The sequence below is a fragment of the Thunnus albacares genome, chromosome 16 (assembly GCF_914725855.1).
Source record: "Thunnus albacares chromosome 16, fThuAlb1.1, whole genome shotgun sequence".
Taxonomy (NCBI): Eukaryota; Metazoa; Chordata; class Actinopteri; order Scombriformes; family Scombridae; genus Thunnus; species Thunnus albacares.
Genome location: NC_058121.1, coordinates 4,777,443 through 4,790,073, shown reverse-complemented (window position 1 = coordinate 4,790,073; position 12,631 = coordinate 4,777,443). Strand labels below are relative to the sequence as shown.

Here is a 12,631-nt window from a genome sequence, read left to right as displayed (position 1 = left end):
TAGTTAGTTGATTTAGTTAACTCTTAGCACTAAATTGACAAATTGCATATTTTTTCAGTGTTGTAACTCAGTCAAACTGGATTTCGCCAGTTAATAGCACAAATGCAACATTGCACGATGTATTGTCGTGCTTTAATTATATTCCACACAGCAACTGTGTTTACAGTCCCTCATGGGAATGTCCACTATTACTGTGATAGAGAGCAGAGGTCATGGTGAACAGAAAGTTACAAGTGGAGTTCGCTTTGCTAGATGTGTGTTACTGCAAAGGAAAAGATAAGTAACCCTTTTTCAAAGAAATATAAATTAAGCTTTATGCCTTCCATCCAGTATATTCTTGTCTGCTTATCCATGGTTACAATGCACTTCAAACTTCAAGAAACTAATGCAGCCTTTTTATGGTGCAGAGTGGCTAAAATGTAATGTGTTCCACATTACATACATTCTACATTCTGACAAAGTAAAGTGTACTCAGAACAATTAGTATGCATCCTAAAACATGACTGATTCTTGAATTTTCATTGATGCACACTATTCTCCCACAGTGCAAATAAGAAATGGAGGTGCTCACAGTTGCTAAAATCAAAACTGTTTGTTGACGGTGGTGAAACAGCTCCAGGATATTCTTAGAGAAGAAAACAAACAAACCAAAAAACAACTATTGAATAAAATAGAACTTACATTCTCCTCTTTCCATTCATTATACAGATATCTGTGATGTGGTAGGAACCTGTGTAAATACAGGCAAAAAATACAATTTTAGAATTGCATACATTTTTTATTTTCAAAGTGTTCCAGAACATGGATAGTACCATTTACTGTATATAACAAATGATGACATTTCTGATTAGCCTGTAAAAAATGGGGTTGAAGTAATTGTAAAAGAAAAGTTTCAAAAAAGTATTAAAAGGGAATACAGTTTTTCCTGGGTCAGCAGGAATAGTGATAATCTGCAGTTTTACAGAAATGTTCAGAGGCATTTATGACATACAATACTGTAACTGCTGAGGTGAAATTGCCAGAGGTTCATTGCTGTTATTGTTAGTTTAACAGTGGTGTGGGCACATATTCTCACAGCAGTTTAAGAGGCGCAATGAAATAAAATCGTAGAGGCATTAAGCAAAAGGTCCAACCGCCTTCATCTCATTAGAATTTGAATGAACTGCATCCATATAAAGTACAACGTTTGTGTTGCTTCACCATTCAGGGAACTTAAAATGTGAACTTAAACATAATACTGTTGGCCTGATGTAAAGAGAAACAACAAATACTACAGTATCTACAGCAGGGACGGGCAACTGGTGGCCCATGGGCCACATGTGGCCCCTGTACTCACTTAGTGAGTAAGGAAGTCACTCCCTCGAAACGCAAGAGGCCTTTAGCCAAGCAACTGCTTGCACATGGTCTTGTTTTGGTCTCGCCAGGTCTCTTCCACAATGGCACGAGATTAAGAGAGACTTGAGCGGCCAAAAAAGAAAACTCGACCAAGAAAACCGTGTCTTCCAGGCAAGTTGGGAAACATGATCTTTTTTCAGAATTCGAAGGCAAACCTATGTGTTTAGTGTGCCTAGAAACAAAATCAGTCATGAAGGATTTCAACCACTACGGCACCACATACAAAGACAAATATGAAATGTACACCAGAGCTGCCAGAGCCACTATCATCGCTGGCCTCAAAGGAAAAATACACTGACAGCAGAGCCTTTTACCAAAGCCACAATTACACAAGTTCCTCTCTCAAGGCATCTTATGCTTTTTCCCTTGAGCTTGCTATAGCAAAGAAGCCCTTGTCAGATGGCGAAACAGTGAAGCGATGTGCAGTAGAGATGGCTAAAGCTTTTGAAGATTATAACATGGCTATAACTTTGAAACGGTTTCTCTGTCGCATCACACAGTGATGCGAATAATTTGATTAAGGTGATGGATGCTAGCCAGCTTCTCATTTTCATAAGAGCCATTAACAGTTCATTTGACATGTACAAGGAGTTATTGAAACTGGTGTCTTTGCATGACACCAACAAGGGCAAGGATGTTTTCAATGCTGTTAAAAGTGTTGTAAGTGAGCATGGGGGCTTTGACAAGCATTCAGTTGTTGTTACCAATGGCGCACAATCAATGCAAGGAAGACGCACTGGATCTGCTGGGCTCCTCCAACAGAGCAGCACTGACTTTCCAATACTGCACTGCATCATACATCAGGTAGGTAATGTTATTGTTAACTAACTGTTAATATATGGTTATGAATGCGGGTATTCTTTGTGATCATTTTTATCATTACATAAATCCTATTTTATTTTGATCTTACAGGAGGTCCTCTGTGCCAAGACTATGGACTTCAGTCATTTCATGGATCTAGTTTCCAAGTTTACCAATCTCATTCGAGGGGGGAACAGGTATCTCAATCATAGGAAGTTTGTAGCCTTTTTGGATGAAGTGAGTGCAGCTTATGGGGATTTACAGATGCACACTGAGATTAGATGGATGAGCCGTGGGAGGTGCTTGAAGAGGTTCTTTGTGCTGCGCACTGAAGTGTTCTTGGAGGACAACATTTGATGTGATACAAAAAATGCTTACTGCAGTAAACTCAGGGATGCAGAGTTTCCCTGCAACATGGCCTGCCTTGTGGATATTACCTTGTATCTAAATCACCCGAATATGCAGTTGCTGTGAAGAGGCCAAACTGCGTCGGATCTCTATGCACACATGAACACATTTCAGTGTAAACTAGCCCTGTTCGAACAAGGCTTTTCATCCGACTATCCAAATGGTACGCAAAGATGTACCGAGAAAACATTTCTCAAGTACAGAGCTGACATAGAAACACTGCAGCAGCAGTTCAACGACCGCTTTCAAGATTTCTATGCCATGAACTGTGTCTATTCACTGACCCCTTCTCTGCTGCTGTCAGTGAGCAACCCCCAGAGTTGAACTGCGGCTTGAACTGTGCAAACTACAGTCAGATCCCTTCTTTCAAGCAAAGTGCAATGAGACGGGAATTTCATTTTGGAGACTATACCCAAGTCCTGCTTTCCACTCCTCAGGGATTTTGCACTCTCATTGGCCAGCATGTTTGGGAGCACTTATATCTGCGAGAGCAGCTTTTCAACAATGAAGCACATCAAGCGAAGAGAGAAAGTGCCTGAGCTGGAACAGATTTTCATCTGTCAGCCTGATTGGATGCACAAAAATTGAGAATGACATTCAGTCTATAGGACACCAGCAGGAGAGGCCACAACTATCAACTATATTAAGACAGAACTTTATACTGATCCACCTGAGGGTGAGAGTCAGTGGTTTTTGAGATAAATACATGCTTATTTGAAACATGTCATGGAATGGGAGGGCAGAGTAGAAATGCAAACAAACATGAGTATTAGTTGTTGCACACCACCATTGAATGCTGATTTTTGAGGCCCCATTGCACTGAAATAATGGTTTATCACTCAGGAATGTGGACATTTTGTTTTTGTGTTTAGTTCATTAAATAAATAGAAACATTACTAAATGCATTTGAATATTACAAATAGATTGTTGGTATAATAAACTTTGATTACTGGTATATATTTAGTTTTTTTAATTAAATTAGTATCTATAATTGGCTAATTGAGTGATGCGATTACAGTATCCTACTGGTGGAGGTGCACGGTCACAATGTGGCCTTCTGGTAGTGAGGATAAAATTTTTGTGGCCCTATCATCAGAATTGCCCATCCCTGATCTACAGTGTGAATGTGGTCGGTGCTGTGATATATTCTTCTACTCTGATGTTGTCACAGTGAAGTGAAACATCATTCTGTGCTTTTAACTGAACGCTGCACTTCAATCTCATTCTCAAGGGCATCTGACAGTGAAGGCTGTCACACAGGCTAAATGAAAAGTCTTCACTGTCAGTGACTCAATCACACATGCCCTTTAGAGGTCAAATCACCTTTCACAAATCTGCATGTTGAAGTTCATTAAGCATTAAGAAATGGCAAAAACTGCTGCAAGTCCACCAATGTCAACACTTTCAGTAAATTAAGTGAATAATAGGACATATTTAGATCTGAAGAACCTTATATTTATATGTCAAATTTTGACAGAATGATGTCAGAGCTGATGTCATATGCAAAAACAATGTTATTTTGACCAGTAAAAATATTACTGATGAGTAACTCTGTGTGATGGTGAAAATCAAATTGCCATCTAGGTAGATGCATGATGTGTGCCTGATGGCGAAGAGGTGACACACTGTAAAAGTAACAGTTTGTGAGATGATCCAGTTGCCTGGTGTGTGTCTCACTGACATGTGAGTGTGTGCATGTGTGTGAGGGGTTTTTGTTGTTATATTTACACCTACCTGAGAAGCTCACAGACTCACAGCAAAAAAAAATTTTTAGCGCAAAAAGTCATAATGACTGTCCAAAATCACTCCACATTTGCTATCTAGTGCATAGGGCTGAGCCATATGGTTGAAGTCAATATCAAAATATTAATAAGAGTACTTTTTTATATACTGATATATATAACAATATGTCTAATATCTGCAAAATCACATATAAAATAATTCATAATTAGACATAATTCATCAGATGTTTGCATATCAGTACTTCTGCCTGATTCACCAATCATTAGAACTGTCAGAGACACAAACGGCAGAGAAGAAACAAAAGGCAGATAAGAACATATTGACGAGGTTCTCCAACTATGCCAGAGCATCTGTCAGTGCCTATTTATAACACCTGCATCATTAATTCATGACATATACCTGCAAAGCCATCACCAGTGGTGATATCTTAATCATCATCATCAATTTGGAAAAAGATAATCAATTATGTAGTTTATAGCACTGGAATTGGCTTTAAAGGATGGCTCACAATAAATGATTAATGTTTTGGACTATCAAAATGAAAAAACCACGACCAGTAAAATTGGCTAACAATCCTAACCAAACAATATCTTACTAAGACTGCATCTCTCACCTTATTTTTCTTCTCCACCTCATCATTTCATGGTTTTTGTGTGTGCTTTTCTTTTTTAGATCTGGAGCTATATTCATAAAGCTTCCTAGTACAAAGAGTTGCTCCTCTGAGACCAAATTCTAAGAAAATTCTTAGAATTATGACATTTTCTAAGAATTTCCCCTTACAGTTAAGACTAGATCCTGGTGAAGATAAAAGCTATTCACAGAGCATCTTAGCCCTTAAGAGAGCTCCTAAGGTGAAAAACTGTTAAGAAACAGGGAGGAGGACTTTTAAGAGGCTTTTTTTTTTGCTCATCCAACCACACATTTAAAATATATCCTATCTAGCAATGGGGTCAACCACACTTCCTCACTAAGAGGAAACTAAGTTTCTGTCCCTTCCTTGCTCAGAGTTGCTTTGAGAAATTTAAATCCCTCTTAAGCTACGACTCCTTGCTAGAATTTTTAGACGAAGTGAGGAGCACTCTGAGAGTATTCTCAGAATGATTGTGAATGTTTGGCCCCAAGTCTCTGAGTTAACTGATAAGCTCTGCCCACCACCAGCCAGCCGAGGGTGTATTACTCAATTTAACACCTGTTAGAAAAAAATTACTTTTTTCTTAATTTATTTCTTCACTTATGATTCAAATTTGCACAGAATCCTTAAATTAAAGAACAGTTTTGGAAAACAGTAATGTTACAATAGCATACAATACGATATGATATGATACAATACTGCAGGTGTGACAGTGGATTGTGCTGCAGGAAGCTGTTTAATCTTTTTTGTGGAATTTCAGTCAGCATCATGAGACCTGTAGGGAATGCTATGCTGTCACTACTGCTAGCTATGGTAGCTAGAAAGCTGGTAAATTTTAGTCTCAATAAGCAAAAACAGAATTTTGTAACAGGTAAATCCATGTATTAATTTTCTGCCACTTCTCTGGCTCCAGAACACTTTACTGGATTCATTCTACTACTAGGAATTATTGTTATATACAGCTTGGAAATTCTGACAGAAATGTGATATAAATGTCAATAAATTCATGTACTTAATTATAATAAATACAATAAATCATTGTAAGCCTTCTGGTTTTCCATCATTGATTAGAAGAGATATTAAATTGCAATGTATGTGTTAATAAAAACATCACACTGCACAGCAAAGCAAAGAATGTTCCCTGTGCTAAAAATTCCATGACTTGCAACACCTCGCCTTTGCAAATGAGATGACAGATGTATAAACTGCAGTTATGAGCTAGTGACATGATATGATGAGTTATATCAGACACAGTTAATATTACTGTGTGCGATTCTGTGTGTATCACTATTTGTATATTATTATTCTTAAAAATTGTTTCTTATTTACATGTTCCTGCAGGTTCTACACCATCTCGGGCTCATTAAAGGACACGCCACCAGCCAAAGAAGCTCACATCGAGATGTGAGACAGACACTTAGACTGTGTGACCCTCTTACCTCTTCTATTTGGACAGTTTGCCTTGTTCCCTGCCCTCTGTGCCCTACACTTACCCAATCACACGCTGCCTGTCATCTGCTATGACATCATCAACCGCTCACCTTTGTAGCCGGTGGTTCCTGAGTCTCGCTGCTTGTTTGCACCCACGCTGGATCTCTGTGTGCTTCCCGCAGCTCCCCACCTCCTCTTCCTTGGAAACACATCTTTCCCACGAGGTTTTCCTTCATCTGTGGAGTAGCGTTGTCTTAACAGTGGTTACAACATACAAGTGATGTGTTGTGTAAGCTTCTTGACTTAACATTTTAGTATTACCGACTGACTACAGTGTTCTCATAATATGGCTTGACTCAGGTTTGAAATTTTAAGAAGTTTCCAACCAAAGTCAAGTCACATCTGGAGCTATAACCTTTTTTGCGAATCCAAATATTGCAAAAGCGTGAAATTAACAATGTTTCTAAACATTAACTGCAAATTGAAACAGAAAAAAAAACCTGATGTAAGCCTTGTCAAATCAGGTTTGGGTGTTACCGTCAAAGCTCAAAGTTGTATTTTTTCTGTTTGTACAGGCTGTTGTCTTTTGTACTCCTACACCTGTGGCTTGTATACAGTAGATATTTCAAAAGGCACTGAATCACGTCAGCTTATGTTCTCATCAGCTGTTAAACTGCACAAGGAGATGTTTGTGACTCTAATAGGTGAAACCGAGACTTTGATATTACATTAACAGGGTATTGTCACATTGCAGCACTGATCAAAAGCTAAAGGTTAAACCTTTCACAAGAAAACACACGCACAGGAGTGCACTTTACCTACAAAACCATTCAGTATTCATTGATAACAATTTTGTGTCACACATATATATGTTGTGGATTGTTGCAGAGAAGTGGACAGATGCACATAAAAAGAAACAAATCCAGCAGTTTTGTCATTTTTTCAGTACTTTTTCCACTACTACCAAACTTACAGTGCAATTGTGTTTATGGGAACAGGAACAATTATGATTAATTCAGGGACCATTTTGTAATCTATTTATTATTGGTTTGTTAGCTTTTTTTTTTCCTTTATGGCCATTGACAGAAATAACGTCATCATTTTCATAATGCTCCAAATGATAGCTCAACATTTCCATATGCTTATTTTCATTCTTTTCAAGTTAGATGAAAATATCTCATGTCAGTGTGTTAAGAATGATGCTCAAGCCAGGAGGCAATTAACTTAGTTTAGCATAAAGACTTGAAGCAGGGGAAAATGAAGATAGCAAAAGTTAAACAAGATTAAGAGTCTGCCAGCAGCTCTGTACTTTGATCTAAATGCTAACATCACCATGCCAGCATACTCATAATGACCATGCTAACATGCTGACGATAAGCAGGTATATGGTTTATCATGTTCACCAATTTAGTTTGGCATGCTAGCATTTGCTACATTGCACTAAACACAAAGTGCATCTGAGGCTGAAGGGAATGTCATTATATTTGCAGGTATTTGGTTAATTTTGACCTGATGGAGAGACTAGAAAAAAAGTCAAGAGATCACGGCAGATATTAGAATTCATCCTGAGGTGGACATGAATGTCCACACCAAATTTCATGGTAATTTCTCCAATAATTGTTGAAACATTTCTGTCTGGTCCAAAGTGATGGACCGACAGACCAACATTGCCATCCCTATAGCCATGCACCTAGCATGGCTAAAAATATACCTTCCAATCTCTCTAAAGCTCACAAATTAATGCTTTGTATCTTGCTTGTTTAATGCATACACAAACAGAAAACTAAGAAATGAAAAGTTATGAAGGAAAGTACTGTATATAGTCTACTACAGTGACTTCCTGCAAGATACAATGTTTTAATTACTGAGCTTTAGAGATTCTTGTATGTGGATTTTTTAACTTAAGCCAGAGCCAGGCTAGCTGTCTATTTATGCTACCAGTCTTTGATCTAAGCTGATCACCTCCTGGCTCCAGTTCTATATTTAATGGAGATACTTCACAGAAATGACTTTCCATGGGCCACTACAACCTGCAAGATTAGGGTCAAGTGGCTGTCGTGGGTAACTGCAGGCACTAACACTAGCAAACTAATCCGCTAGCATGTCCACTGCCATTTGGGCACTATTCGCTGTGTGAGCTATTGCTATGTCACATTGTTTTATTACTTTTTCTTTAATTGTTAGAATAGAGACATTACAGAAGAACTGATAAAAATGATGTGTACTGTCTCTTTACAACATGTTTCCTCTTCTTTATCCGTCATATTTCCTGACAGACATGAACAGAATTGATGGAAGTCTTTTGCTGGGCGACAGACCTATTGAAGGGATCCTTAAATGTTGTTTTTACAATCAGATTAACAAAGTTATTTTGCATGAATATTCATGGTTATATTTTGGATGTTATATTTAAATATTCTTGCATAATTTGAATCACAACTTCTGAGTATAAAGAAATGCTTTAGTGCATTTTTCCCTTCACTGTACAGACTAGTTTTCCAAGTTGTGTTATGTGCTTCTTCACTGTTTAGAGTTACCTAGCATTACTATTTGACAAGCTAGCAAAGCTACTGAAAAGTAGCCTCCTGACACCATCTGCTGTCTCTGATGTTCACATGGCCCTTGCTTTGCGGGTTGTAGTGGTCTGATAAGAGTCTCCCATCATTCTTGTCATCCAACTCTTAGCAAGAAAGCAAATAAGCATATTTCCCAAAATGTCAAGTGATTCCTTTAAAGTAAACATTTATTTGGTTGAACATTTTCCCTTTTCTGCCAACCTGCAGCCTCATTATAAAAATATTTAAAAATTCATATTAAATGTTCATGTAAGCACTTTTCTGATAGGATAAGCAATATTCAAAAACATGAGCTTCACATTTTGAAAACCATGCAAGTCTGTCTTGTGCACCTTTACTCCACAAATCATAAATGAGTGCTAGTTTGAAGGTACTTTATTTTACTTTTCAGTGTCATTCAGTGGGCAGGCAGACGGAAAGAGGTTAAATGAGGACATTGATTCTCTGTTTGCACAGAGAGGCTCATGAGTGCCAGGAAAGTTCAACAGCAGGTTTAGCTGGCAGACTGACTGAAGTGGATGGAGTGGGAAGAATCCTTTGTGAGGTCAAAAAGAGCTAGCTTGAAGCATCAGGGAGATTCAAAGGTTGTTATTTGCATGTTTAAAGTGGAGGCAAACTAGGATGAAGACACAATATTGGTTAAATGAATCAGTGTTGAGTCTAATGACAGTCCTCAAAGTGGCTCAGGTTCATCTGAGGAATTTTGCTTGTTGGGGTGTGATAATCATGCCTGACGCATGTACAGTTCATGCTTCATGTCTAATGTAGACTATGAACGTTTCCACCCCAAGTTACTGCAGTCATTCAATACCTTCAGTAACACACTGCAGTTTGGACCAGAATTCCATTGTACAACCTTTTCAGATGAAGCTCCTGAAAGCTGCAAGTGTACTCAGCCACTAATATCAGCTGCTCTGACATTTCAACACTGTCTCTAGACAAGAGTGTTGCTATTGGACAATTCTGCAAAATCACAGATTATGTTGATTGACAATGTTTTTTTTTTTTTGTTATCCAGTACCAACATTTCTTGTTTTCTCCAATATCTGTACAAGACAACTACTGCACCATATGGTTAAGGTTAGGAAAAGATTGTGGTAAAAGTTAATAAAAATGCAAATGTTACACCCCTTCCTCCACACCCTTACTTTCCACCTGACTACATAAAGGTCACACTCCTGCTTTGGGACTGAACGTTGGCACTTGGCATAAATCAGAATCCTCCAATATGTGCCTAATTCTAAGGGATGTTAGGCTGGGGATTTGTTTCTTTACTATAGGTAATACATCTTTAATACTTTGAAATAGGGTTGGGTGATCAGACAATACCTTTAACCATCAGAGATTTTTCTACTGTATCCATTCCTTTAATATCTCTGGTTGTGTATATCTCTCATTGCGAAAAATGTTGAAAATCAAATGGCAGTGTTAGAATAACAGGGTTTTTTGCATCAATAGAAGGCTTTATCCATATCACCAACCAGAATGTGACACATATACAAATATGGCAAAGCAGAGCAAAGTCATGTTTTTTTGTGGTTTCCAGATGTGAATTTGATTAATTTTAGAGAGAGGTGTGTGCTATCATAAAAAATGTCATATGAGCAGCACTTGACAGCATGGAAAGATGGCTGTTGTAATGAAATCTATTACCAGAAAACAGACTTTACCTTAATTTTATCAGTACATTTGAACACACCTAAAATGCTGTGTGACACCATAGCAAACAGCCCTAGACTAATAATACACAGTAGCAATGTGTAGATTTATTGACTAGTCCAGCTTCAAATGGTGTCTGAGTGAAACTGTGACATTTGTATTTCAACAGCAACATGCATGACAACCAGCACAAAAGTCTTAAAAAAAAAAGGCACAATTTGTCACACATTCTGGTAATATTTTTCTCATGAGTTGATGTTCCCTTTGCTGCTATAATTTTCTTGCTGCTATGATTTTCTTGCTGAGTCTTTTGTAAACATGCTCCATTGAACCTCTTTTGTTTCCCTCCATGTGTCTGCACTCAGCACTTTGCAAGCGTTGAAGCCTAAGTGTTTGGACATGTCCTACTGTCTTAAACACCTGACTGGATTCTATTATGACTGCAACCCTAATCGGGGCATTGTCCGAGTAAGTCAGACACTCTGTGGATTCTCCAGCAACCCTCTAGTGCCACTGATCCTTCAAGACTAAATTTATCCGCTAGATTTACGTGCTGTCTCTTTGCATTGACTGTTTGTGATGTGCAGTTTGTATTGTTACAAAAGACCTGCTTCTTCTTTATATTCTTCTTCTCTACGCACATCTCATCATACCTACTGTGGAGAAGCATGGGATTGATTCACATCACAAAATATAACTAACATTTACCTTTTGTGAATGGTAATGAATCTGTCAGGGAGGGAGGGACATTTATGGTTTGCTGTAGGTTACCTTTTGGAACTACATGCCTGATTACCTACAGTCCACAGAAGACACATATTCATCACATTTTGGGACTTATGAGTAAACAATGAGGAAGAAAAATGTGTCCCGTGCTGTGCCCCATGTGTGCCAAGTAATTAGTTGGTACAAAATATAATATACAAAATATTTCCAAGCCCTACTGGCCTATGTCCAGATGATGTTGGTCTAAAAAGTGCTTTTACATGTTAATTTATATTCCATTTCCACCTAGACAGAGTTATAACAATTGCATAAAATATGCAAAACCTGCTTTTGCCAGCTAGTCCATGTTTTGACCTTAGCAGGACAAAAGTGGCTTCAAGAGTTAATCTTGAATCTTGCTGTCAATTTTCATTAAAAAAAAAGAGCAATTTCTTACTTTCGGTGGTCACAGTAGGTCATTAATGTGCTTCAGCTCATGTTTTTCACTATGAAAAACATGAGCTGCTAAACTGCTACTACTGCTAAACTGTTCAAGTTTTTTCTCCAAATTTGGTACATTTGGTACTACTAATCTAAAGGTGGGTCAATTTAGGCAAGTTAGTAAGTAAGTAAAGTTTATTCAATATAGCACCTTTCACAGAGTAAGGTCACAAAGTGCTTCACAGAAGTAAAATTGTTAAAGAAAGCACAATATGAGATATAATAAAAGAAACAATAAAACAAGCGACAACAGACCTTAAAAAGACACAAAATACAAACCCTAGACAGTAAGAGGCAAGACAAAGGCCAGTTTTCAGCTGCTTTTTAAAGGCATCAACAGAGACCACAGATTGTGTGTCTGCAGGAAGAGTGTTCCACAGTGTTGGAGCCACCACTTCAAAGGCACAATCACCTTTTGTTTTAAGTTGAGCGCGAGGGACAACCAGTAAGCCCTGGTCAGAAGACCTAATTTTAGGGCGTTGCACATGTAAAACAAGCCATAATTCATTAATGCACAGTTCAGAACAAAAAAACAAACAAACAAAAAAACTGACTCACATCATCAGATCAAAATATTGCCCACAGGGAGTTACAATATTAAAGGTCCAGTGTGTAGAATTTAGTGGAATCTAGCGGAGTGGACTTGGCAGAAATGGAATATAATATTCATAAGTATGTTTTAATTAGTGTATAATCATCTGAGAAAGGAATTGTTTTGTTTTCGTTAGCTTAGAATGAGCCCTTTATATCTACATAGGGAGCAGGTTATCTCCCACAGAGT

The 12,631-nt window shown here is 37.9% G+C and overlaps 1 protein-coding gene across 4 annotated transcripts in view; it reads left to right on the top strand.

Moving 5' to 3' along the window:
• Positions 1 to 8,192, top strand: part of opn5 (opsin 5) — a 68,340-nt gene extending 60,148 nt beyond the window's left edge. For all 4 annotated transcript variants that reach the window (XM_044377496.1, XM_044377498.1, XM_044377495.1 and 1 more), the window contains one exon: positions 6,320 to 8,192. In XM_044377496.1, the coding sequence (XP_044233431.1) occupies positions 6,320 to 6,386 (67 nt within the window). In that variant the 3' untranslated portion in view covers positions 6,387 to 8,192. The remainder of the gene's footprint in view (positions 1 to 6,319) is intronic.
• Positions 8,193 to 12,631: the final 4,439 nt, after the last annotated feature.